At 42.6% G+C, this 25,461-nt stretch overlaps 2 protein-coding genes across 4 annotated transcripts in view; one reads left to right on the top strand and one right to left on the bottom strand.

The window, feature by feature from the left end:
- Positions 1-25,461, bottom strand: part of LOC110957763 (dedicator of cytokinesis protein 2) — a 98,321-nt gene that overhangs the window by 26,756 nt on the left and 46,104 nt on the right. The gene's annotated exons all lie outside the window — the stretch shown is intronic.
- LOC110957765 (protein INSYN2B) lies at positions 251-25,447 on the top strand. Of its 3 annotated transcripts, none has more exons than XM_051954689.1 (4): positions 339-769; positions 13,635-15,552; positions 18,801-18,875; positions 23,249-25,447. In XM_051954689.1, the coding sequence occupies exons 2-4, from the start codon at positions 13,976-13,978 to the stop codon at positions 23,430-23,432; spliced, it is 1,836 nt and encodes a 611-aa protein (XP_051810649.1). In that variant the 5' UTR covers positions 339-769; positions 13,635-13,975; the 3' UTR covers positions 23,433-25,447. The 3 variants fall into 3 exon arrangements, with proteins under 3 accessions (XP_022059652.2, XP_051810649.1, XP_022059651.2); XM_022203959.2 differs by having other exon boundaries at positions 13,632-15,552; XM_022203960.2 differs by lacking the exon at positions 18,801-18,875 and having other exon boundaries at positions 251-769; positions 13,632-15,552.

Genomic DNA, 25,461 nt, shown 5'->3' with positions numbered 1-25,461 from the left:
AGCTCAAAGAGGAGAGTGAGGTGAAGCTGCCACGGAGAGAGAAAGCAACAGCACATAGCAGGCTGAGAGGTTGGGCAAGGCAAGAGCAGACTGCGTTCACAGAAAAACAAAGATATAAATAAAGTGAGTGATAGAAGCAGGAGTGTGTGTTTCTGCGCGTGCGGGAGTGTGTGTTTGTGTGCGTCCTGGCTCGGCTCCCGGGAGCAGACACTTCGGTGCTGCCAAAGTTTCTCTGGGTCTACCACCATGCCAGGGTCAATGTAGGCACAGACACAGGCACAGAAACCAGGGCATGGCACTGGATGAGACACCAATGAAAAAAAAAAGACAGGAATGAGGAGGACAAATTAGTGAGCCAATGAGAGAGAGAGAGAGAGAGAGAGAGAGAGAGAGAGAGAGAGAGAGAGAGAGAGAGAGAGAGAGAGACACAGTGGACGACTTAACAACAGTGACAGTATTTGAGAGACACATGAGAGCTAAAGAGAAAATTGCATCAGGTAGAAATAGAGATCGAGATCGATCAGGGAAAGGCAGAAAGAGAGAGAGAGGGAGGAAGGAAGGGAGGTAGAGAGAGAGAGAGAGAAAGAGAGAGAGGATCACCGGGCTCCGTGAGCTTGCGAGGATCAGCAGCGACAGAATGAGACGGAGAGAGATAGAAAGCGGTAAAGAGTCGGAGGAGAGCGCAACTGAGGACTAAAGGACTACCAGGCACAAGAGACACACTAAGGGAGAGGAGAAGCATGCGGACCACAGAGGAGGATAAGGAAAGGTAAGTGGCTGAGAAATTCAAGAGCAAAGACAGTTGTTAGAAAATATTACTGAGTGAGTGCGTGTGCAGTTTAGTGTGTGGAGGGGAAAGACTAAATGAATAAACGCCTATAATGTTTTCTTCCTCTTGCTCTATTATGACCCTCTGAGGGCTGTCTCCAGTCTGATAGCCCACGGCTAGTAGTTTATTTTTCAAAGAAGCTCATTCAAGATTTAAGACACTGGCCAGGATTTCGAAGGGGAGGCATCTGTGATTGTATGGAAGCAGGCAGTGGAGAGAAAAACTGAACAACTAGACAGAATTCTGAGGTTAAACCCCTGGACTACACAAATAACAAACAAAAAAGAGATCCACAGTATCTGGCTTGGGGTGGACGTCTTGTTTCCAAGAAACTCAGCTGTTTTGACAAAAGTGTGTAGATTTCTACTCCAGGAAGGCTGCTTACTGTAAAGCAAATATACATGAGTGCATATATGTGTGCAGGTGAGTAATCCCATCCATCTGTCACAGTAAGATTTGATGCACATGAATGCGTCTGTGTGTGTTTGTGTACAGTATGTGTGTACGTGCGTCGACGAGTGCTTTTATCATGCAATATTAATTACAACTTTAGCTTTTAACAAGGATCCTTTGGTCTCCGTCAGTTTGTGTATATGTGTGTGTGAGTCTGTTGCCCGGCCGCTGCTAAGAGCCTCTGAACCAATCAGGGCAGCAAGTGTAGCTTTAATATGGGATTATACTGCAACAACCCTTCTTTTCCACACTAATGCTGCATCTGTGTATGTGCATGTAAACCAAATGTGCGTACAGGGAGCTACAACAGCGTGGCTATATGTGACCTGTGCACTTAACATTTACATAACCTCTTCAGCCAGTTAAGAATATAAGTCAAGATGACAGACTGTGCATTTGCATGATTGTGTGCTGGTGTGTGTGTTTTACACCCACACACAGCGCCATCTTTCGCTGGCGCAAACACATCAACAAGTTGAAAACTGAGCAGGGAAATAATGCTTGTCTTTCTTTCCTTTATTTGGCACATTTCAGTATTTGTTCCTGTGCGTTTGGAGCATCTGGCCAGTTTGTCATTTAGAGATATTTTGTCAGATATCTAGAAAAAAAATAGAAAAATGAACATGGAAAAATATTAGACCGATAGCCATTGAGGCACATATGTTGAGTAAATAATAAAAATGTCGTACTTACTGCCACATACAAAGGTTTGCAGACACTTCAGGTAGATTAAAGGCCTACCTACTAATTTACAATGATGTTCAAATCACAGGGCTATGAGGGCCACCTTAAAAGCTTCCTCTTGTGTTTCTGGAAATGGCTAATTTAAAAAGTTTAAGGTCTATTATGTATCATTATTCTGCTGTAGAAGCCAGACACCTTTCAGTTTCAATTCCTTCCTCTTACTGCTTGACATTTTAATCCAAAACTTACTAATACTAAGTGGAATCCATTCTTCCCTCTATCTGTGCAGGGTTTCCTGTGCCAGTGGCTGCTGTAAACCCCCCAAACAGAACATTTCCACCTACACGTTTAACAGATGGCAAGGTGTTCTTTTCATCAAATGCTGCTCTTTTTTTCCCTTCTCCACACACACCTTTAGTGATAGCGACCAGACTGCTCAATTTGAACTTAATCTGCCCACAGCACTTGCTTCCAAAATCAGTCTGGCTTATTTAGATGTTGTTCCGCAGACCTGAGATGTTAACTTTTGTGATGACTTTCAAAGTATGGCTTCCCTCTGGTGCCTTCTCCGTGTACATATTTGTGTGTCAGTGCTGCACAGTGGAGTTCTGCGCCGCCACTGCTGTGCCAGCTAAACCTTCCTGCAGGTCTTTGGCTGTCATATGTGGGGTTTGCTTTTCCTTTCTTCCCAGCAGATGTGCAGTATAATCCGGAAGTTTTCTTGATCTTCTAGGGTTTTTTTTTTTTTTTTTTATTTCTTAGTGACACTTTGGACAGTGCAAATCAGAAGCTGGCTTTGATATTGTTTTCCAGCCTCTGTCTGCTTTTTAGGTGTCAATTAGCTTCACATTCAGATCCTCAGTCAGTTTCTTAAGGTGGTCTTTTGTTGAGTGTTTGTGCAAGGTTTGAAAAGTAAGAGAATTTTTAATCAGCCGACTCCTTTAATTCCGACGATTATGACAAAAGAAGTCACCTTCAGCCTAATTAAGAAAATTTTGAGACTTTTCAAGCAGATTGGTATCCATTTTTGTAATTTCGAAGGGCATTTGAAGAAAGCTTCTTTTGTTCGTTTTCTGCAGGAATTGCATTTGTTTCTTTTCACTTCAACAAAATATCTAAGTTGGAATTTGCTCAAATTTATGCATACAACTGTCCAAGAGGTTTGCTGTGGATATTAGTGAAGTTCCAGATTTCTCAGTTTTTCCTCTTGAATGAAAGAAAGATGCATGGTCGTTATGCGATTGAATTAATTTGATTCATTACTAGTCAAACTTTGTCAGTCATTTTGATTCAAGAATGTGGTGTGTTAATTCATGTTTTTAATATGTTGCCGTTTTCCTTTTATATACATATACATATTTTATTTATTTATCGAGTTAGTTTTTTTCGGGACCACTGTTAATTTGTTTAAATTTAGAGAAACACAACAAACCTGATTCCTCTGTTTGCATTTTAAAACTGAGTGAGAACCAATTAAAAGCTGTTTACTTGTCTGGTAATAATGCATGCATTAAAACATATTGGAAACAAGTGCACAGAAAGAGATCAATGAAATGAGGCCTAATGCAAATTACAGAGCAGACAGACATAATCAATAGGTTATGACATAACACCGCACTGACTTTCATTACATTCTGCCTTTCCAATGAGTGACAGATGATGGAGTGAAAGAGAAATAAAGGTTAAAGGAGAGTGAAGGGAAGACAGGAAGAACAATCAAAAGAAAAGGGTGCTTGCACATACTTGTGAGTGTGTGTGTGTGTGTGTGCGTGTGTGTGTCACGTCATTGACACTTTAGCTGCTCTGCTAAGTAGACGGATTGCGAACAAGTGATGAGAACGAGATGAAATGCGGTGAAAGACAAAAGGACTACAAAGTCAGAAGATGGATGAGGGCGAGAGAGAGAGGGGGCAGCAGGGGCAACAGGATGGAGAGATGAGAGGAGGAGAAATAGGCTGGGGGTTAATGATGGAGAGATTGCATGGGGCGTGCAGACAGGATGAGTGATATGGCAGAGAAGAGAAAGATGAGATGATAGTGTGGGTGAAAGAGTGTAGGGAGAAAAGGCAGTAATCAGGACGAGGACAGGTGAAAAGACGGGATAAAAGGGGGGAAGTGACAGCAAGAAAAGGCTAAACAGCAGAGAGTAGAGAACACAGTAGGAGCAAAAATGCAAAATTCAGATGATATCACACCCTATTAGCCACACTGATAACATATTTGTGTGGTCGTGCATCTGCAGCACCTCCCCTAACTCAGATACATTGTTTTCCCCTGCTAAGATGCTGGATCTATTTTTCCACTTTATCATGTTTATCTCTTATAATCAAATATTTGGTGGCAAATGTCTCATAAATATTCAGTTTTAGTTTGATTTCTCTGCTCTGCTGCTCAACCAAGAAACATTTCCTTAGCCAGCAATAAAACAAACAAATTAACCCCACAGATGGATTTGTCAATAATATGCTCTTTATCTATATTTCACCCTTTTCCTTGTTAAGGGTGGCTAACTGGTTGTAAATAAGCTTACAGCATAAAACCAAATGGATTCAGATGTTTTTTGGTCTTTGAGAGCTTTGTGATGGGACAAAGCTTTGAATTATGTCTTATTTATCGTCTCATAAAGAAGGACTAAAAAGGCAGCACGCCTTTGATGAAATCTACTGTTGGGAGCTGCACTTTGGTTTTTGAAGTTCCTGCCATCACGCCTTTTGATTGAGGTTGAAGGATTACTCACCTCAGAAAGATTTAAATACATCCACAAAAATCAGTTTACATGTATGGATGTACAAATGAATGTGGAAGCTAATTTGCAATCAGAAAATTCTCTTTTTCCTTTCCTTTGCTGAAGGGAACCCTTTCCAACAATATCCTAGACTGTTTACATACTGTGTTCATATATGCAAAATATAATCAAACAGGCTCCAACACTTTAGATCTATTTCTAAATTAATATAATTTCTATCATGATCTGACAGCTTCTCTAGACAGATTGCAGGCTAGTCTACCTCATGGGTCTCACATCAGTTCATCTTTTGTGTAATTTATGTATCACTGATCCCAAACGTGCACAAAAACAAACACACATCTCCACATAACATAGCGTATATATATCGATCGACCATGGCATTAAACCACTGGCAGGTAAAGTGAATAACATTGATTATCTCATTAGAATAACATCTCTACGAGTGGAAGACACACTCGGCTGAAAGCGAACAGTCGGCTCTTTAAGTTGATGTGTTGGAAGCAGGAAAATGGGCAAGTATAAAGATCTGAGTGACTCTGACAAGAGCAAAACTGTGATGGCTAGACGACTACATTAGAACATATCTAACACAGCAGGACAGTGGGGTGGTCCATGGATGAAGTGGGTAGTAACTACCAGAAATGGTCCAAGGAGGGACAACAAATGAAGTGGCAAGAGGGTCACGGTCATCCAAGGCTTACTGATGTGCATGAGGAGTAAAACTCGACTGAACAGGAGAACTGCTGTAGCACAAATTGCTGAGCACCTTAATGCTGACTGTGATAGAAAGGTATTAGAACACACAGTCAGAATGTCCATGCTGACCCCTGACCACTGCCAAAAGTGCTTTCAATGAGAACATGGTGTTCTGGTCTGAGAAATCACATTTTCTGCACTGTGGGGCTTGTGTCTAGTGGGTCTGGTGAGGAGATAGCTATTGGAGGAAGGCAAGTTGGTGAAGGCTGTGTGATGCTCTGAGCAATGTTCTACTGGGAAACTTCATAACCTGCCATTCATGTGGATATAACCTAAACACTGCTGGAGGCCACCTCTTCATGGACAGTATTACCTGTTTACCGTGATGTTTTCTGTTCCCTTCACATTCCCTAGTTCTCACCTATTCTAACATCTATGGGAAGTGATTCAAAAACATGTCTGATCTATGGAGCCCCCACCTCCCACCTTCCACGACTTAAAGTCTTGGTTCTTGAACCTACGGGAGACCTTCAGAGGTCTGGTGGAGTCCATGCTTTGATGGTTTTGGGATAATTTGTGGATCAACACAATGTCATATCAGACAGTTCAGACAGAGGAATTTGTTCAAAGTACATTTATCGTGAACATGTAGTTGGTAAGTGAGAAGACAGTCATCTGCTCTTATTTGTGCTAAAACTATTTTCCAGTAAGAATCTAGTCTGATCGGATGTAGGCTGTGGAAATAAATCAGTCACCGGTCCAATCTCTCGGTCGACATTCTTTCCACTATCTGCATGTTAAGTTTTCTTAACCCTGGAAAACAACAACCTCCGGACATCACCCTATCACACCGACAATGAAACTGAAACTCAAAGTATCAGATTTGGATCGCGCAGTCAGGCAGCTCTGCTAGCTTTTATTTTTATTTTCAGTGGATTATCCATTTTAATCACACAGTTCATCTCCCTTGTAAATGTTCCGCCACAACAATTTCACCCACCACTATTTTGTTGAAAAACCGGAGCCCCGCCCACAACAACTGTGATTAACGACTGTGGTTTTTCAAGAATTACAAACAAGCCAGAGTGGTTTTTTTTTTCCTGATTGCAGAATGATAGTGAGATGCAGCCATACCATTATGTTCTACAGAATTGGCTGGCAAAGCGAGACTAATGAGACCCTAACTTGATTTACTGCATTCAAGGCTGGTGGAGAAGCGTGGCTTATGTGGCACCAATGTTAGCCTTTGAGGCTTTGGTCTCTTCAGTTGAAATGCTGATTAAAGTGCACTCTCCCTGAAAAATGTAGTGACACTCAGTTAAAATGCACCACAAAGCACGCAGCAGAAATAGCTGAGCAGATTTCCTGGTTGTTTTGACGATCGTTACTGGATTTGTCCTTCTGTGAGGTTTAGGGATAAATACCGTGACATTTAAGAAAAGATGGAATCACTGACCAATTACAAAGACAAAAGCAGAGATACAGTATCCCATGCAAACACGCTGTGCATCTGCAATGTTGGTTGTAAAATTCAAAATGTTCATAGACACAATAAACATACATGTACCATAATCGCAGATATGCAGCAAGAGCGATAAAGAGCCATCCTCAGCAACAACAAAAACAAGGAGTCCTGCAACAACTGGTGTGGCCCTTACAGAGCACTAATCTCAACTTTAGGGAGTCAATCAGCAGTGTAAGATTAAATGAGTAGACAGAACACAGCAAGAATGCCTAAAAAAGAGCTGTGCCAAGTTTGGAACAACCTACCTGGCAATTAACTGAAAAATGTGAACCAGAGACAACTGGTATTGTTTTAATGGCAAATGGCACCGAGTATTGATTAGATCTTTTTTGCTTTGTTATTAGGGTAACAGACTTGTGACATGACTTGCAAGGCACTACATTGTCGTACTTTATTGTGTAAAACATAAAATGCCTCTTTTTTCTAAGTAGCTGGGGAACAATAAAGGATTTTAAAAACTCTTTTGTCGTACCTGTAATAAGCTTATCACTGAAACTGACCTGTCTGACAGCTCGTCTGCTGATTGTATCAGCAGTCTCTTTCAATCATCATCACTTCAAAGAGAAAGTCAAAGAGAAGGTCTTAATAACCTAACAAGTCCCATGCACACTCAGGAGATGATTCTTGTTAGCTATGCATACGTCACTCCGAACTCTTCCTCTTATTCCCTGACATATGCCTGTGCAAGGCGTGTTGAATATATGTCTATTTATCTATATATGAAATTTGTATTTTTGTTGTGCAACATTCCAGAAATGTTTGCAAGTTCATTGATTTGAGGACTGCCTTCAAAAGTCCTTTTCTGCCTAAAATGATGGTTATAAGATGTGGTCCAGAATTCTTTAGCATAAATGTCCCCGATAGAATAAAAGCCAGAGTGTTGATATTTTACACGTAGCTGAACGTCCATTACATCCAAGCCACTGCAAAACAACTTTACACAATGTTGATTAAGCCTCTGTAGTACACTGGAGTTTTTAATCTGGGTTCTGACTTTCCCGCATTGCTGCACCAGTAGTGAGGCATTTGATTGGTTTGCCAAAGCTGAAGTGAGGAGCAACAGTAGCAATATAGACACACTAGGCCAGAGCAACGAGGAGTCTGACGGAGTCCATACTTTAAAAACCTAGGAAGCACTCAAGAAAAGTTTATGAAGCTCTGGAAAAAATAAAAACTCTGCAAAAGCAAACAACACAGAGGAATACCGTATTTTCCACACTATAAGGCACACTTAAAAGCTTTTAATTTTCTCAAAAATCGATGGTGCGCCTTTTAACCCGGTGCGTCTTATGTGTGCACTGAGTTCCAAAATCTGACTGTCGGACCAACTCCCACTGACATAGGGATGTAATACGTACACTACACACGCTGGCAGTGATAAACCTATTAGATAACATGACATAAAGCTACGTACAGTACTGACTATTGTCCGAGCTTTCGCGGAAGCCGGCATCATTGCTGAAATCGTCCCGCTCAGGCAGCAGTCAACTCTCGGGACGACACGGTCATTTCTCCAAGCTGTGATGATCAACTGTCATGCCACTTTATACCACAGGGTGTCAGTAGTGGTTTCTAACAACATATAGCATGGGGCATTGGTATATAGGTAGAAGAACCACCACTACACGGTTTTATCTGTTGTCTCCCTGACGACAACAGATACATGCAAGCATGGTGAAAATGAAGTTAAGCTAATAGCGGGAGTTCTTCTTGTATAACCAGCGAACATAAGCCATACCGTCTGTCCGTTCACCCCAGCACAGCCACGCTTCGCGGCCACGCTTCGCGGCCCCGGTCCCGACCGAGTGCCGCCACACAGCTCTACGCTCGGGCGTGCGCTGCATGCTCGTCCCGTCTGGGCTACCTGTTTGGACTCTTCCAGTAGCATATGCTTGTCTCAAAGATTAAGCCATGCAAGTCTAAGTACACACGACCGGTACAGTGAAACTGCGAACGGCTCATTCAATCAGTTATGGTTCCTTCGGCATCATTGCTGAACAGCCACCTGGCAACGAGACTGACTCCGACAATGACGAGTGTGAACCCGGCATGTTTGATGTCAAAATTGCCCAGCTGTTCAATTCAGATACAGAAGATGAGGACTTTTATGGATGTGTGACAAAAGATTGATCAAAAAATAATGTGAGTGTATTTTTAAATACTTAGTAGAATAAAGTTCAACCAAACTCACTGTTATGCTTCCGTTACCTTGTTTTACCATACGCTCAACAATACACTGCGCCTTATATATGGCATTAAGTACAGAAATAAACCCCGTAAGCGAGCCTGCGCCTTACAATCCGATGCGCCTTATGGTGCGGAAAATATGGTATGTCATAAATGTGTGTCAACGGTATTTGTGCAATTACTCTGACTGCCAGAAGGGAGAGACAAAAGTTGCAACCTGCTGGTTTAAGTTTCACAAACTTGTAAAATCTGAGAAACAGTGCTATTAAAACAAAGTGCACTGATGTTTTTAAAATCAAACTGTAAAATAGAAAAGTTTGCTTTTACTTCTTTGAGCCCACAACAAAGAAAAAAATGACTGCACTGTCCAAACGAGTGCAACGAGTGCCCTGTCTCAAAGGGCCAATAAAGTGCTGTGTTTGTTCTCTTCTGGTGGTGAATGGCTGAGAGATAGTAACAGAGAAAAGCAGTGTGATTACAGAGCAGTAAAGCAAGTCTCAGTCTCCCTAAACCACACACACACACACACACTCACACAGGGCCTGTCAATCGGCAGTTGAAAAATTAGGCTCACCTTGAAGCGACAGAGGACTCGATTCGCTGGAGCATTCAGTGCTCTGTTCCCACTGCAAAGGGCGTGCATGCACACTCATTCACACACACGTATGTACACAGACACACATGCAGGCCTCGCTCGCTGTGAATTCCTGCGCTGTGGACAATTCTTTAGCAGCCCAGACCCACCAACTGGTAAATTAAACTCATTGCATGTATAAACAGATTTCATAAAAAATCGGCACACTGTCAAGAAACTCCCTGTGGTGTTTAAAGGATGTTTGTGTGCGTGATTGTGTGCGTGGTGACAGATGCTTGAGCACACTCGCAGTGCGTATTGATTACTAGCGAGTAATGTGTGCGGCTTCTCAGATCTTTTCCGTACTTTCTTTTAATGTCTGTCTCTTTATGGAGCTCTCTCCTCCGGTCTTCTCATTTCATTCTTTAATAAACGTAATCAGACACATTCTGAGATTTAAACTTACAGTAGGCAAATAGGCCTTTACATTTCTTCCTCCAACACACAGACATCCCTTTAATCTTATCTGTGATTCTTCTCCTTCATCTTGCTCTCTCTCCCCTTATCCCTCTACCACCTTTCAGCGCCCTCCCTGTGCTGCCGTCTCCCCTGTTCTCCTCTTTAGTTGCCTCCCCTTCATCCCCGTTGCTGACAGCGTTTCCTCCCCTTCTCCTCCCCGTTCATTTTGCACAGCCAGAGGTGCAATGTGGGCGAGAGACTATGATTAAATATAGCGACACGGGGAGGGGAGAGAGAAACACAGCAAATCAAAGACAGCATGACAGAGATGGAAAGAGGGGTGGTTAGTGGAAAAGTGCAGCAACAAACACAGGTAACAATGAAAGAGTGATGGGAGGATGTTTTGATCCAACAGGATTTAAAAGAGAAAGCCAGAGAGGGAGAGATAGAGTGTGTGTCTGAGAGTAGAAAGAGAGAGAAAGACAGAGTGAAGAGAAAGACTAAGACGGACAGGAGTGTGAAGCTGACTTCTGAGGATGCGGTGTCACTTTCTGCCTGGCAGCCCGCAGGTCAGAGGTGAAGAATGTGTGCATTTGTGTGTGTGCATGCACCTCTGTCAAGTCTAAAAGGCCCTCATGCACACAAACACACACAGGCACACAAACACACACACCACCCTGGTTGGCTGCAGGGAGAGAGAACAAAAAAGGGGGGAATTTTGGAGCAGCAGGTGCTCTGCTGTCTGGTGCGTCTCCTGATGGAAAGACAAATGCTTGGAAATGGGCTGCAGTGAAATTACCTTCAATTGACTTACTCTGAATCCCAAGGCAAACTACTTGACAACTCATACACACATCAAGCACACACACACTAGTACATATGCATGCGCATCTGCAGTCCTAACTCTCTCCGTCGCACACACACACAAAAAGAACACATTCTTCTTGCTTTGCTTTCCCTCTCTGTCAGTTTCACCCGCAGAAAAATATCATCACCAGCAGCAATTTCTCCTCCCAAACAACACTTTTCCAATCTTTTGTAATTCCCCAACTGGCTGTGGCCTGCATCGTAAATAGAAAAGACACACCACATAAATCTGGGGGATGTGTGAACTCTGGGTCATGTCCTCTGTGGTCCACTCCTGGACAATGATCACCACAGTCCACATGGTATCTAATCACAAACGGTGCTGGCTGTCAATTATGTGTGGCCTCTTGCTGGCTCAGAAGCAATGCTGCATCCTTGAGCCAAACTCGCTGTCAAGATATTTGTATAAATAGGAGCACTATGCCACTGAAACTGGACTCCTTTGATCTATATACTGCCTTCTGTAAAAACCTTACATTTCAAAGTACCATTATCAGTAAATCTCTCATGCCATACAGTTGAGCAATGAGTGCACAGCGCTGTGGGACACTTATTGTTCTCTCAGCTTTGCTTAGAAAGTTGCAGATGCAGGAGCCACAGTGAACAGTCTAAATTTAAACTGTTCCCAATTCTCTCCTGCAGCTCACGGGCAGGCCCACCAGCATAATAAAGAATTTTCATTCAGATTTAATATTTAATAGTCTTGAATGAAAACTGAAATTCCAAAGGGTCCGACAATATTAATTACACTTGCTGTCAGGGAAAAGAAAATAAAAGGGGCGAAATGTCAAATTTTTAATCCACTCATGCTGTCAAAACAGTGTGGGACATCAGGCTTCGAAATGAGTCACTACGGGTCACGGCAGACCATTGGTATGAGTGATTGTGTGCATGACTGTGATTCTGAATACATATGAACTATTAAAGCAGCAGTCAGGCTCATCACATTCAGCCTGAGTTACCTGTCCACTGATGAGAACATATTTTTAATGACTGCAGGGCCGCTGCTGACAGGCAGACCTCTAAAACTTCTCGAAACCTTGAGCTGAAAGTGATGCCAGTAATCTAACGAGTTCTTAAACTAATAGGCGAACACGGACGTATTTTGTTTATTTTGAAGCATATTGCACTGTTCCATTCTTGCCCATGTACAGCAAGCATCTGTGCTGTGATGTTGCACCAGCTGGCGTAAAATAAGCTCTTCCCTTTTCTCTTTGTATGTTGGAGTGTGTGAGTGTGTTGGCCAGCTGGTTTATCATCACACACTCATTGCAATGTAGACACAGCACATATTGTTGAAGGCATAGAGACAATTTTAGTGCACAGACACACCTTGGACTGGCCTAATTTCATGGACAAATCATCTTATTTACCAACCAGAATACTGGCTTCACTGTAGAATCACAGTTGGCAAGGTCTGGATTTATATGAAGGTGGATAGATAGAAATTCACAGAAATATCTGACTTGGAGGAACAACATGTCTAAAACGGACTGATGCCTGAGTCACCCAACAAATGCACCGCACTTTCAATTACTCTCAAGAGTCAAATGTGTGTGATTACGTGATTCCATTACCTTAAATGAAAGCTAATTTTTAACCTAACAAATGTGGCCCTTGCCACTTTTCCCTGCTCTCAAATACAGTACAAATTGTATCTGTATATTTAAATAACCCTCATTTACTCTCTTATCTGTGCTTTTTTTTCTTTGATGTACCCCGCCAGTATTTGCTGCTGCAATGGCCCAATTTCCTGATAGGGAAAAAGCAAATATAATATCATGCCCCAATTTTATCAGCTAATCATAGTGTCATAGTGGAGCACTGAAGTACTCCGAGTCCAATCTCAGAAAACTCAACAAAGATCTAATGACTCATTTTGCTCCCATCTCAAACAATCAAAAAATATTTAACTAAGTGTAAGAATACATAAAGAGATAAGATTTTAACATAATTTTATCATGCATTAAAATTAAATTTGCTGCCTCAGAAGAGCTCAAGAAAAAAATAAAACATTACCACAGACTTCCATGCCTGGCATGGAAGTCTGTCTGACTGTGAAAAACACAGTAAGACAGACCAATGTTGCAGTTTATCACGCTGCTGGACAGATTTCCAAACTGCTTCCATGATAAATGTCAACACATGATGTATCATCAGTTTACATACTGCCGTGGGAGGCAGACTTAACGTCACTTTAAATGTGTCATACTGTCTCATCTTGCAATAAAAGTCAGCAACAACATCTGTAGTCTTAAATTTAAAAAATCCATTGACACGCTGGTGAGAAGCTTGTGCAACTTGCAACATCAAGTAGACATACGTTGTTACCCTGAAGATTTCTCTAGTCTCTGCGTTTCTTCACCTTGGAGAGAAAGAAAGTTTTGCTATTTTAACTCCCACCGACCTATTGGTGTAACAAGAAGCAGATAGACTTCTATTGATCCGGTCAGTGTGTGCATTCAGTCGAGGTTGAAGCTTTTATACGGTGCTTTACGTGCCTAATGTCTGTGTCTTCATGACTGTTCGACCATTTATTGCGGGTTTACTATCCTTTCTTTTGTTGTTTCTCTCATTCATTGCCTCTCTCTCTTTGATCTGTTTCCAGAAGAAACCAACAATGTCCAGAGATGTCGTCTCCAGGCAGCTGGTCACAAACTGAGAAAAGCTTAAACAGCGGTGCCCGACTGGAAGTAGATAAACAAGTCAGGAGGTCATTAATGGAGGAGCGTTGACAGTTTATAGCCTTATTGGACATTGAATTCCTGTCTGCTGCCTCCACAGACAAACTCTTTAACGCTGCTCCTCAAACACACAAGCTCATTTGGGTAAACAAAAACTGGAAACATTCTGGCTTTCTTTTGGATATAGTCTTGCTAACACTGGCTGATGTCACCGCTTGCCTCCATTCCCTTCAGCTCCTCAGGGGGCTGAGCCGACCTGCAGAGGAGCATGGGCAGGAGGGTGGCTGACCCAACCAATCCGGTGCCTGCACTGGGAGTTCCCCTGGCGGGGGGGCGATGGGGCCCGCTGTGCAGTGTCGGGGTGCAGACATCTCCCAGGCTGCGGACTCTCCCCTCCATCAAACGACACAGCAGTCAACCAACCAACACGCATCGGCCGCTCACCATGGCAACAGACAAAACAACGGCAGCGGAGACAGAGGGAGTTATCAGAAGTGACAGCAATAGTCTGCCGGTGTCCAAGGAGACATCTCAGAACGAGATCAACAGCCTGACACAGGACGACATGGGGTCACAGGGGTCAGGCAGTGGAGTTTACTGCCAGATCAAAACCATACGTACGAACCCCAAGGACACAAGAGGCAAAAGGACAGCCCGGTATACAAATGGCAGTGTGGTAGCTTCGGATGTGGTGGGAGGGGTTTGCACCGAGGCCACAGAGGGGAAGGAGCCAGACCAGGTTCCAGTGGAAGAGAGAAGACGGGTGCAGTCTCTACGGGGTGAGGCACATCGCTCAGTGTTAAAGACAGGGAGTGTTTGTACGACTGTACACGCCACCCCACCTCGGCCATGTCGGATAATGGCGACTTCCCCGCCTCGCCTTTGTGGAACTTGTGGCAGGAGGCGATCACAGATTACACCGTGCACAGGTGCATGTCGCAGGAGGGCAGTCAATCAAATAACAGCCAGCCAGACTTTACCTAATCCTCCACGGAAACCGTCTGTAGCGACCAACCCATCCAGAAAAGGCTCGGCAGCCCTGAACTCTCACAGCAAAAACACAGACGTGGGCAACACACAGCAACACACATCAGTAAAAGCCTCTCAAATACCACAGTTGTCGCACACGATACCGAAAACACACAGCTCACATTCAAACCACACAGCACACGCTCAGAACAAAGCAAAAGACTCAAAGCAGCCGACAAGGCCACATTCTGCAGACTTTACTCATTACAAAGACTCAGCCACACAAACAACAGACACGCACATGCACAACAGCTCAGATAGGACCACATGTAGCACACACACGCAACAAACTCACACAGCAACTGCGGAGGTGACAGAACCACATTCAACTGACAAACACAAGCTGGCTCAAACCCAGCATGCTGATGAACCTGCACACTCATCAGGCAACATCAACTCAAAGTCTCCAACTCCTTCCTTTCACAATGACTTAAAATTTAGCAACACGCCTCCTCTTCCACCCAAAAATTCCCCTAAATCCACTCATTCCAAACCAGCCACACCTGTAGCGCAAACCAAAAACCAGGAGCCCACAAATACGCCCAAACAATCCTCAGAGCGGATCAAACTCAAGGACTACCCCAAACAGAAGAGCAAATCATTCGACGACCACGCCCTGCCTTGTAAGACTCATATGAAAGCACAATGTAACGGGGCTCCGGGAGGCCTGCTGGACGGACACGCAGTGAATGCACCACGGGGGCTGGAGAGGCAGCTGCAGAGCGTGGAGGAGAACCTACTGTCTAATCAGGAGAAGATCAAGGTGCTTCTCAACGTGATTCAAGACCTGGAGAAGAGCAAGGCTTTCAGCGAAGGGTGAGAGAAGGGACTTAGGGAGGAGAAAACGGGAGACAGGGGTAATGGGAGAAGGTTGAGAAGAAAGGGAGGCTGAAATGTGAAATGAAGAAGCATTGATACTGAGATAGAGGGTGAACAGATGGAGAGGTGAAGAAAAGGCTGAAAACAGAGATGGAGAGAAAAGATAAGAGGTAAAACCAAGTGCTTAAGCATGAGTAAGCTAAAGTGATAAAGAGAACAAAGAGGGGGAGACAAGGATGTGTCAAGGGAGTCCACAAGATTGAGAAGAGTGTATTTGAGTTTTTATACAGTAATTTGTACTGACAGGCATTCAAGTCTGTGTAATTGATTTTTAAATGTGATGCTGGTGCATGTGTGATCCAGTCCTGTGGGGACATGTGAGCCCTGCCAGCTTATAGTCCTCACATCTCCTTAGTGCTTTTATCTTATACACCTTTCTGAGTATAAAGTCCCAAAGAGACACTGTACTTCCCAGCACAGCAAACTAATCAAGCTACTATTTCTCTCCTTTTCTCTCCTAATCTAATTATTCGTAATTTCACCTCTGATGCCACACGTCCTTTGCTCCTCTCCTTTTCTTACTTCATCGGCGATTTTCACTTTAATTTCAATCAAAGTCCCCCCCCCTTACGCTTTCTTCGCTGCTGTTAAACCTGCTTCAAGCAATTCATCTCCGGCTCCACCTCCGCTCTCGTACCTTTCTTTGCTCCATTCTTAATTAATACCTTTTCTCTCTCCCATTCTTTCTTTCTGCACCTCCACGTATGAATCATGCCTGCAACTAACAACTGTGAATCACTCCGTTGCCCTCTCACCGTTATTTTTCTGTCATTTTCTCCTTCTCTCCGACCTGGCAACCCGTCTATCATTCTTCCCTGCTGTCATATGTTTGCTGTCACTGTTTTGTCTTGTCCTTCTATTGCTCATCATCCTTCCTCCCTTCTCCATCTTCCTGTTTCACCTGTACAGCAGTAGTGGAGAAAACATTCATACATCCTTTATTGAAGAAAAAATACTAATGTCAAACTGTAAAAGCACTCTGCTACACGTAAAAATTGAAAATGACGAAGCAAATATATGCAAGCATTATCATAAAAATGTAGTCAGAGTACTAGAAGTCACAGGAAAATGACCTTGTGATTTAAAACAAGATTTTAGTCACAGTAGCTTGAGTTCATTTTGAACTATTTTATACTGAACTGCAGTTATTGTGCATTATTTTTACAATAGTATATACACTATATCTGCTGATAATTTTGTCTTTTAATTGATTGGTTTTTGGCTTGTTAAAAAAAAAAAAAAAGAAAACCGTGAGAAATGTTGTAACAAGTGTTCAAAGCAATTCTCAAAATATTACTCTCAACACTTTTCCAATTTAATCAACTAACTGACTAATCAACATTTCCACTGTATTTATATTAACTGCTGGGTAGTTTAATTTATGACAACCTATCAAATTGTATATCTTTTTTATGTATTGGTGCAGAAATCTTAATTTGCAGAGTAACTAGAAACTAAAGCTATCAGATGAATGGAGTAAAAAATACAATATTTACCTCTTAAGTCGAGTAGAAATTGAAAGTAGCATTAAATGAAAAGACTCAAGCAAAGTGTAAACATCTCAGATCTGCTCTTAAGTACAGCACTTGAGTAAATTACTTCATCACTTTCCACCAAGGCTTTATAGTGAGAACTTCTCTCTGAGTTTATAAGTATTTCTTCCTTCGCATCCTAAAATTTAAACGCCTCTCACTCACTTGTCCCCATCATTTGTTTTTCCACCTCCCCAGCATCCTAAAACCGATAAAGATTCTACATCACGGCCTAAAGTCCTTCACTGCATGTCTTTACTCCCTCTCATCCCGCCTTCAGTCTGTCCAGGGTTAACAGATGTCTCTAGCTTCAGACTAATCCCTATCAGATTACCTTACAATTAATGTTTAAGCTTCGCAATAAGACTCCTAAAGTCAGCGCACAAGCTGTCCTGCCCCGTCGATGTGGCTGTATAATATCATGCATTCATGCTTCTGGGGGGTGGGCATATGCCTGTTGTGAGGACGATTATGTCTCATGTTAACTGTGTGAACAAAACCAGCAGACAGAAAAGAGAGGATAAGAAAAAAGGGAGGGCAATTGAAAGACAGAGAGGCATATAAGAGTGAGCGGAAAGAGAACCAGCAAGGAAGAGGGACTACATGTAAGTGAAGCTGTGCCAGAAATTAAAGTACTTTAAGTGGGCTGCTGTGATAAAAGTGTCGGCTGAGCTAAAAGGTTGTCGCTGTGCTCAGCTCCTTGTTGTCTTTTCGCTCCTGAAGCAAATACAAGTCTTCTGCTGCGGATGTCTTTGATAAAGACTGTTTGGGGAGAAAAAACAATGATGCCAGTTACATGGACTCTCGCCATGTAATTAAAATGTCTATTTTATCAATATAAATCTCTTATTCTTTCATGTAAACAGTTTAGTGAAAGGCCAGCCAAAATAACTTGGCAACATTAAGTGTTTTAATTACATGGCAGCCAGCATGAGCTTCACAGTTTCCGTTTTTTCAAGCACTCAGCACTGTCTTTAGTTCTGTCATCTTGTTCAGCCTTGATAGCGCAGTTGGCATTTGTAATCATATTTTTTGTAATTCCAAGCAATTTTCAACACAGCAGCCTTCCAGAATGAAAGACAATAAGATCACATTCAGTGAACCTGCTGCTAATAGTATTTGTGTCCTGCATTGTTTGGCTCCAAACTAGATCTACCTAGACAGTTGCAGCAAACGCTGCTTTTGCCTGCCTGGAATAGTAATCAGGCAGGTTTTCACCAACTGGGACAATTCAGGCAATGTCCTGGAGAGTTCTGTTGGGGAACTGCGTATACACTACACATCACAAACTATTTTGTGCCCTTTGAAGCCCCCAGAGAACACGTATAATGCTGCTGCATTGAGTTTGCGCTGGTGGAGAGAGCAAAAACAATTGTGACATCAGCAGTCAAGACAGTGAGACTCTTTCCAGTCATAAAATCCGAGGCCTTTTGTCAGTGCAAAACATTTCTTCCCCTATTACATCAGCGCATATGTACTAAATCTAAATGCATACACGACAAACAGTACATATATATGCAAATACAATTTAGCGGAGACAGGAAACAGATTTGGAAACATCTGACATGTGGTTACCGTCAGCATGCACAGCTCTGTTCTACCAAACTCCTTTTGCGAGTGTGTGTGAATGTTTTACATCTGTTGTTTCTGCAGTCGCAGCTCATACAGAACTGGTCAGGACATAAACAACTGTCCCACCTGCCAAAAGACAGCCTGCATCATCTACAGGTAACCTGATTAAGATAATGAGCTTACTGTATTGCATAACCCACCGTTGCCAACTCATTCTTACCTGAAGCGGAACAAACAACCCTGAAACTTTTACCTAATCTATTGTATGCCTCTTGTAAACAGAAAATGTTCCAATTCCTATTGTTTATTCCTAGCTTTTCCAGGTTTTATCACTTATTCAGCACATCTTGTTTGATTTTTATTTTCATTACCCTTTCTTCCTGAAACCCTGCTGCCTCTGCCCTTTTCTCCCACCCTCATAATTGCACTACAATACATTCCTATTATATGAAAAGTGCAAGACTAGGAGTCACCCCCCTCATCAATATTGAAATGAATACATGCTGTATTAGAAGGGGATGCTCCATCCAAGAAAGTTATTTACACATAAAAGAATATTCTGTGCAAATAAGCAAATTAATTCAGCACCTAAATGATGTGTCTTTTCTGTTCTGGTTGTCCCATGTGCGAGTGACCTAAATAAGTAATTGCATTCTTAGATCCGTCTCAACTTACAGAGCTGCAGCATCACAATCTGATACAGCATACTGCAGTTTAATCCTACCATCACAATCCTTTTCACATCCTCTCATTATGTAAATAATTCCGTCTTTTCATCCCATGCCTGTGCAATCTCTGTCATCTGTGATTTTCATTCAGACTAGTTTCCTCTGTACATCCGGGCCTCATTCTGTCTGTCAATTGCCAAACGTATAGTCACCTGTGCCCCAAAGTCCAACACTCTGCCCCATTCACATGGGCTGGAACTGTTGGCTGGACAGCGCTAAAAGAAAAATGTTTACAGACCAAATCTAGGTTTGAAATTCGGGTCATGCACAATCACATACAAAATCTTGCTTGCAAGCCTCAGAAGATAAAAGATGTTTTTTTTTGTAGGGTCGTTGTCTCTCTAGTTCTCTTAATTTTCAAATCCATTAGCCTTAAAGCAGCTCCACCTCTGCACCTCTCTTGTGTTTTTACTTTCTATCCCTCTGTTGCTTCATCTCTTCTCTGCGTCCAACTCCCTCGTTCCCCTCATCTCATTCTTTTCCCCCTTGATCTTAATTAACACAGCAGTTTCCTTATCCCAGCAAGTGATAATGAGAACCAAGGGATTGGACTTCTACATGGCAATATACTCATATGCATGTACACATGCGGAACACATACAAACCTTCTCCATTTTACACCGTGGCATGACTGCACATATTCAGAAACACAGTGTGATCCAGTGGAATACAGCGTCACATCTGGTCAGAACTGGCAAGTTAGCGGATTAATCACTTAGTTACTAGACAATTTATTTTTAGCAGCTAATCTGACAGTAATCTAAGTGCTTTTTGCGAGCAAAAGTGCCAAATATTCACTCATTCCAGCCTCTGAAACATGAGGATTTACTGTGGAGTATTTTTAGGTGTCTGGACGCTATTCAGCTACAGCTGTGCAAAACAGTGACAGCCATTTTAGAATTGGCAGATTAATATATCATGCAAATTATTGTTGGTGACAGGACTGTAACATTCCTTACAAAACATTTCACTTAAGGAGGCAACCTTAAATGCACACAAAAAGCATTAACCGAGGAATTTTAATCTGCACTTCCTGATTCATTTGCACACAGCCTGTAAAAATGTTGATGAATTTGATGGAGGTGAACTTCAAGAAAAATAGAGGGGAAAGAAAGCTTTTATAAAACTACTGATTAACTACTTGATTTAAAAATACACATTAGTCATGCAAGAATTTGAACAAGAGGAAATTCATGTCCGTTATTTTCTTGTTCACGAAAACAACTTGTCAGTGGATTGATCACGCCGTGTAAAAACATCAGCTATTACATGTAAACTGATAATTAATGTCCTTGAAACTGGGTTTGAATTTGGTTTTTACATATATTGGAGGGTTGTTTTAAAGGGCCTGAGGCTGCTATTATCTTGTTACTTCTCAAACTATTGTAGTTCCTGAGATTTCAGTTCCTGCTCCACTTTTCCTTTTGTTTTTCTTGCAAACATGCAAATATGCACACAAGCTAATTAATCCAGCAAAAAGGAGATCAGCTTTCATTATTTTTCTGTGCATGCACACACTCATACATCCTGACAAACAAATAAATGAACATATTTCACGCCATGTGATGGATGTTAATGATTCAGACAGAAATTCAGAGTGTGCCTCATAATCGTTTTCCGGCTCGTATGTCAGTGCCTTAACAAATACAGAAAATCACATTTTCAGTGGTATTGTTGTGACAGACACCCGCACAGGAGTCATTGAAGGAAAAGAGCTCCATTTGTTTGATTGGACAGTAACGGCTATATCAAAGTCCCAGAGGATTCTGGGTAAAGAGGAGGGGAGATAGGAGAAAGAGACACACAAGCAGGGGGATGAATTACGCGTGTGACTAAAACATCCATCCTAATGATTTGTGGTGGAAAAAAAGAGGTTTCGACGTGGGCTGGCTGCCTGAAGATGTTTTGCCATTGTCAGCTCTAATTAATCTTTATACTGAGAGACAAGGGGGAGCAGAACTTTTGACAAGCCCTATGTTTTTCTCCCAAAGCCCAGACAGCTCAAACAGGCACACTGAAACATATCCTGGCATGTATACACACCTAGCACCTGAAGGTATCCTCTCACTTTCCTCCTGTCATACACACACCCTGTGGACAGAAAGCCATGAATTGTAACACGCACATGCATGCAAAAACTGTCCACCATGCTAACCCGAGACAAGAGCACACAGTCATGCACACGCTGACAGAGATACTGTAGATGACAGCTTGCAGGAGGAATTAAATACAGCAGCTTTCCCCCACTGTTCCATAATCCCATGAACAATAGTGAGAGAGACAAGGGAAGGTTGGAACTTAAGAGTGACAAGAGAAAGAAAATGTCTTCCAACATAAAACAGGAGAGGCTGCAAATTGAGTGAATGTGGGACAGGTGCAGCACTTTATCTTTCCTTCTATGTAAGTTGTGCGGGTTTGGTTGTGAACAATCTATGTAGTCTGGGTGCATTTTTTTTTTTATCATTTATTCATAGCAGCCATCTCCCTTCCCCTGCACCCAACAAAGATTTTACTTCCTCCCTCCATCCCTCTTTCCTGAGGAGCCAAGACCTTTCCGCCCCCCTCTCTCTCCATGTCTCTGCTGGCATTCATCCTGCCCTTCTTTACCCCTCTGTCTGTTTATTTTTTGTTTCCCTCCTTCAATCTACAGTGACCTCCCTGCCAGGTTTTATTAAAGGCAGCCTCACTTTCATTTATCCACCCTTCCATCTCCCAGAAGTTTCTTTCCCCTTCGCCTTCCATTCGTCCCTGCGAGTTCCCGCTTTCCCTACCTCACTCAGTCGCGGGCTTGTTGTGGAAGACGTACAAGTTGGACGGCAGAGGGGAGCGCATTTCGTGTTTGCATCGTGTGTGTGCGTTTGTGAGTGTGTGTCTGTTGGGATATAGAAGGAGGAGGGAGAGGATGGGTAGTTATCTCTGCTCTCCTTGTCTCATCATGTGCCTCATTAACTCCAGATGCCAGGCCCTATGCAGCTCCACCCCTATAATCCAGCTCAACACACAAACACACACACACAAATATCCTGTCACACACACAAACATACAGCTACCAAAAGGAAACTCAAAGTCCACCACATTATGACCTGCAGCGATGGACACTTCAGAGAGATGGTGAGAAAAAGAGCGCACGAGAGATGAGAAGGAGGGGAGGGAGAACGAGAGCATAGAAAAAGAAAAGCCAAGAGGGTCTGCTTTGAACATATCAGAAAAGCAAAAAAGTTCCTCCCTCACTCCTTTCTTGAGCTCCTCCATTGTGCAAATGCTCCTCTCCTTCCCTGCTCTCTTTTTCATTCTCCTCCCACTCCTCTCATCTCACCAGCCTGTGATGTACTGGTGCATGAAGTATAGAAGAATACTATGGACGTGAAAAGGCTGCTGAGTCCAGCCCTGTGTGACAGTATGTGTGTGAGTGTGTGCTGAAGGTGCATATATCTAATTTAAGAACACAACATGACTTCAAATCTCCATATAAAACTGCATTGTGCGTACATAAAAACCTGTCTTTGAGGTGTTGTCAGCATTTTGCGACTTCATTTTCATGTCATTACGACTCCTTCGCTCACCTTTCTCTCAACCCTATCTCTCTTTCCGCTCAGCAGACTTCATTTGTCCTTACATCTCTCTGTTCATCTCCTCTCTTTCTACCCCCACATTTAATCTCTTTCTGTGAGAAATGAGCTACATAAATAAATACGACTTGATTTTACACTACCCCGACCTCTAAATCGTGCTCCTGCTGATTTTCCCCTTATATTTGTCTTCTTTCCCTTCAACTGCTCTCTTGTTCTCTCGCCTCTACAGCGTGGAGCATGATTTTCGGCAGCAGGAGGGACGCTTCCAGGGGGTTATGGAGGCCCTTGAGGGGGAATATGATGTGCCTGCGCCGACTCTGACCAAGCCCACGCCAGCCCCTTCGTCCTCCACCCGTCCCAGCACCAAGGCACGTGTCAAGAAACTGCGCAAGAAGTGTTTCTGGTGGCTCTAAGCTTCGCAAAAGCCTCTCTGGGCGGCAAGTGCATACAGGTGTGGATTAAATTTCAAGGGACCCAATGTTTTCGAGAGTAAAGCATCTCTCTTTACTGGGTGTGCAGCATGCTTAGTGTTACTAAATTCAGAAGGAGAATTTTTCCAAGCAGCATCCCAGTATGTGGCACATTTTCCACCGCAACTCATCCTGAGCTCTGTTAAAACACACTGGTGAGCAGGTAGAAAGAAGGAGACGCACTGAAGAAGGAAATGAAGACCAAAGGAATTGCTGAATTTTCTTTCAGATCCACCAGAGAGGGAATCTGAGAAAGATCTTCCCTTTTCTTTCTCTGTGGAAGCCAGTTTTTGGCGACAAATTTGCGATGAACTTTTGACAGAAAGTGACATTGCGTTTCCAGAACAAATCTGTAAGAAACAGATGAAGCTTGGACTCTTTGGATATCAGTCTGGTGTACTGTCCACTTGGCCGAGTTGCTGTCTGGACAGATGGACAGGTGCGCGAGCTATGAATGAATCTGCACAGCAATTCTGGCCACATTACAGCAATAAGCAGGGGAACCTTGATCGAATCTTCCTTGAAAATGCGAGGAATTTAACAAATCATTGGAATACTGTGTCTCTGGATGGCTTAACAGCTGAAATTTGAATGTAGCAACAGCTGGAGCACAAGAGGGATATCGGTGGAAAAACCGAGTCGATGAGCTCTCTGGAAACACTGAGCTCACTGGATCATCGGGATTTTGGAGAGCAAAGTGGAGACAGTAGTTAGAATATATTAAGAGACAACGTGATAGGCAGCTGATGAAAGACTGACAGTCTGTGTCAGGTAATTAAAAATTCTGTCAATGCTGACTGACAGAGCGATTGATTCTTTCCTTTATTATCGTCCAAAAAGGAAATGTTTTGCTGTGAGCTCGGTCTTGTTTCAAGGATTTTCACACAAGCGTGCAAACAAACACATGCACAAAAAGGCATACACTGGCAGGCACTGCTCTACACATACAGTGAACACAAGCAAGCACCACAACCCACATGCCTACTGTACACATTCAGTACATTTGTGAACCAGTGCAAACTAGGGGTAGACCAGTTATAAGTTCACAGTTAATGATTGGCCTGTATTAATGTTGTATGAATGTATTAATATCTGTAAAATCCGAGTCATTAAGGCGCCAACAACTTCTGTATGAATACCAGTGAAAGTAGCTTTTAATGTCTGGAGTTTTTCCTGATTTAACCATTGCACTCACTGTGCAGAAGAAATCTCTGTTGACACACTACAATGTGAAGAGCTTCAAAGTGAGACCACACATAAAGAGAAAAAAGTCCAGTCGTCTTTGATATTACCGATAACAAACCAGACGCAGTCACTTCCACATCCTATTAGCTTGCTCTGCAGCATTCTGACCATTCCGCCGCTGCTAATTGGAGCATTGAGCGACAACTTGAATATCTGCACTAAAAACATACACTACAGGTCGACACACCTTGTCAAAATGTAGAGAAGTCAACGTGTTTCATAGCTCAAGGTTCATTATCCCATGTAAAATCGAAATTTCAACCAATACACCTCATCCTTGTAAAATAATATAATTAGTCAAGAAAAATAGCATTTTATAACAAACTACATTCTGACAGACCTGGCTGTTAGAAATTATAACTCAAATCTGTAAGATAAAAAATTGTACTATGGGTCTATCCCTTTTGCACATCCAGACCATTATTTTTGCACACACAGGCACAGCATTTGCATAATGCTTCATTCATGGCAGTTCAGAGTGTAAACACTAATCTCACGAGGGCTCACTTCAGCTGCTTCTGGCTCACAAGTCGCCACCAATTAGAATACTGGATGGCACCACACTTACTAATTAACCAATCTATATCCAGAGAAGCCCCGTCCCTGTATTTTTATATGCTATCCCTTAACAGTGTGTGAGCCCCCACGACGCCCCTCTCTTCCTGATCTTCCTCTTGTATGTGCAATAAAAATGTGTATTTTAAACAAAAAAATATGCTGTTGTCAA

This window comes from Acanthochromis polyacanthus, chromosome 10, assembly GCF_021347895.1.
Source record: "Acanthochromis polyacanthus isolate Apoly-LR-REF ecotype Palm Island chromosome 10, KAUST_Apoly_ChrSc, whole genome shotgun sequence".
Taxonomy (NCBI): Eukaryota; Metazoa; Chordata; class Actinopteri; family Pomacentridae; genus Acanthochromis; species Acanthochromis polyacanthus.
This window is presented reverse-complemented; position numbering and strand designations above follow the sequence as displayed.

Bases quoted from the DNA above. Each gene is read 5' to 3' on its own strand.
- LOC110957765 (XM_051954689.1), top strand. From the start codon at position 13,976: ATGGGCAGGAGGGTGGCTGACCCAACCAATCCGGTGCCTGCACTGGGA. The intron at 15,553-18,800 runs GTGAGAGAAGGG...TTGTTTCTGCAG, and splicing joins AGCAAGGCTTTCAGCGAAGG to TCGCAGCTCATACAGAACTG. The intron at 18,876-23,248 runs GTAACCTGATTA...TCGCCTCTACAG, and splicing joins ACAGCCTGCATCATCTACAG to CGTGGAGCATGATTTTCGGC.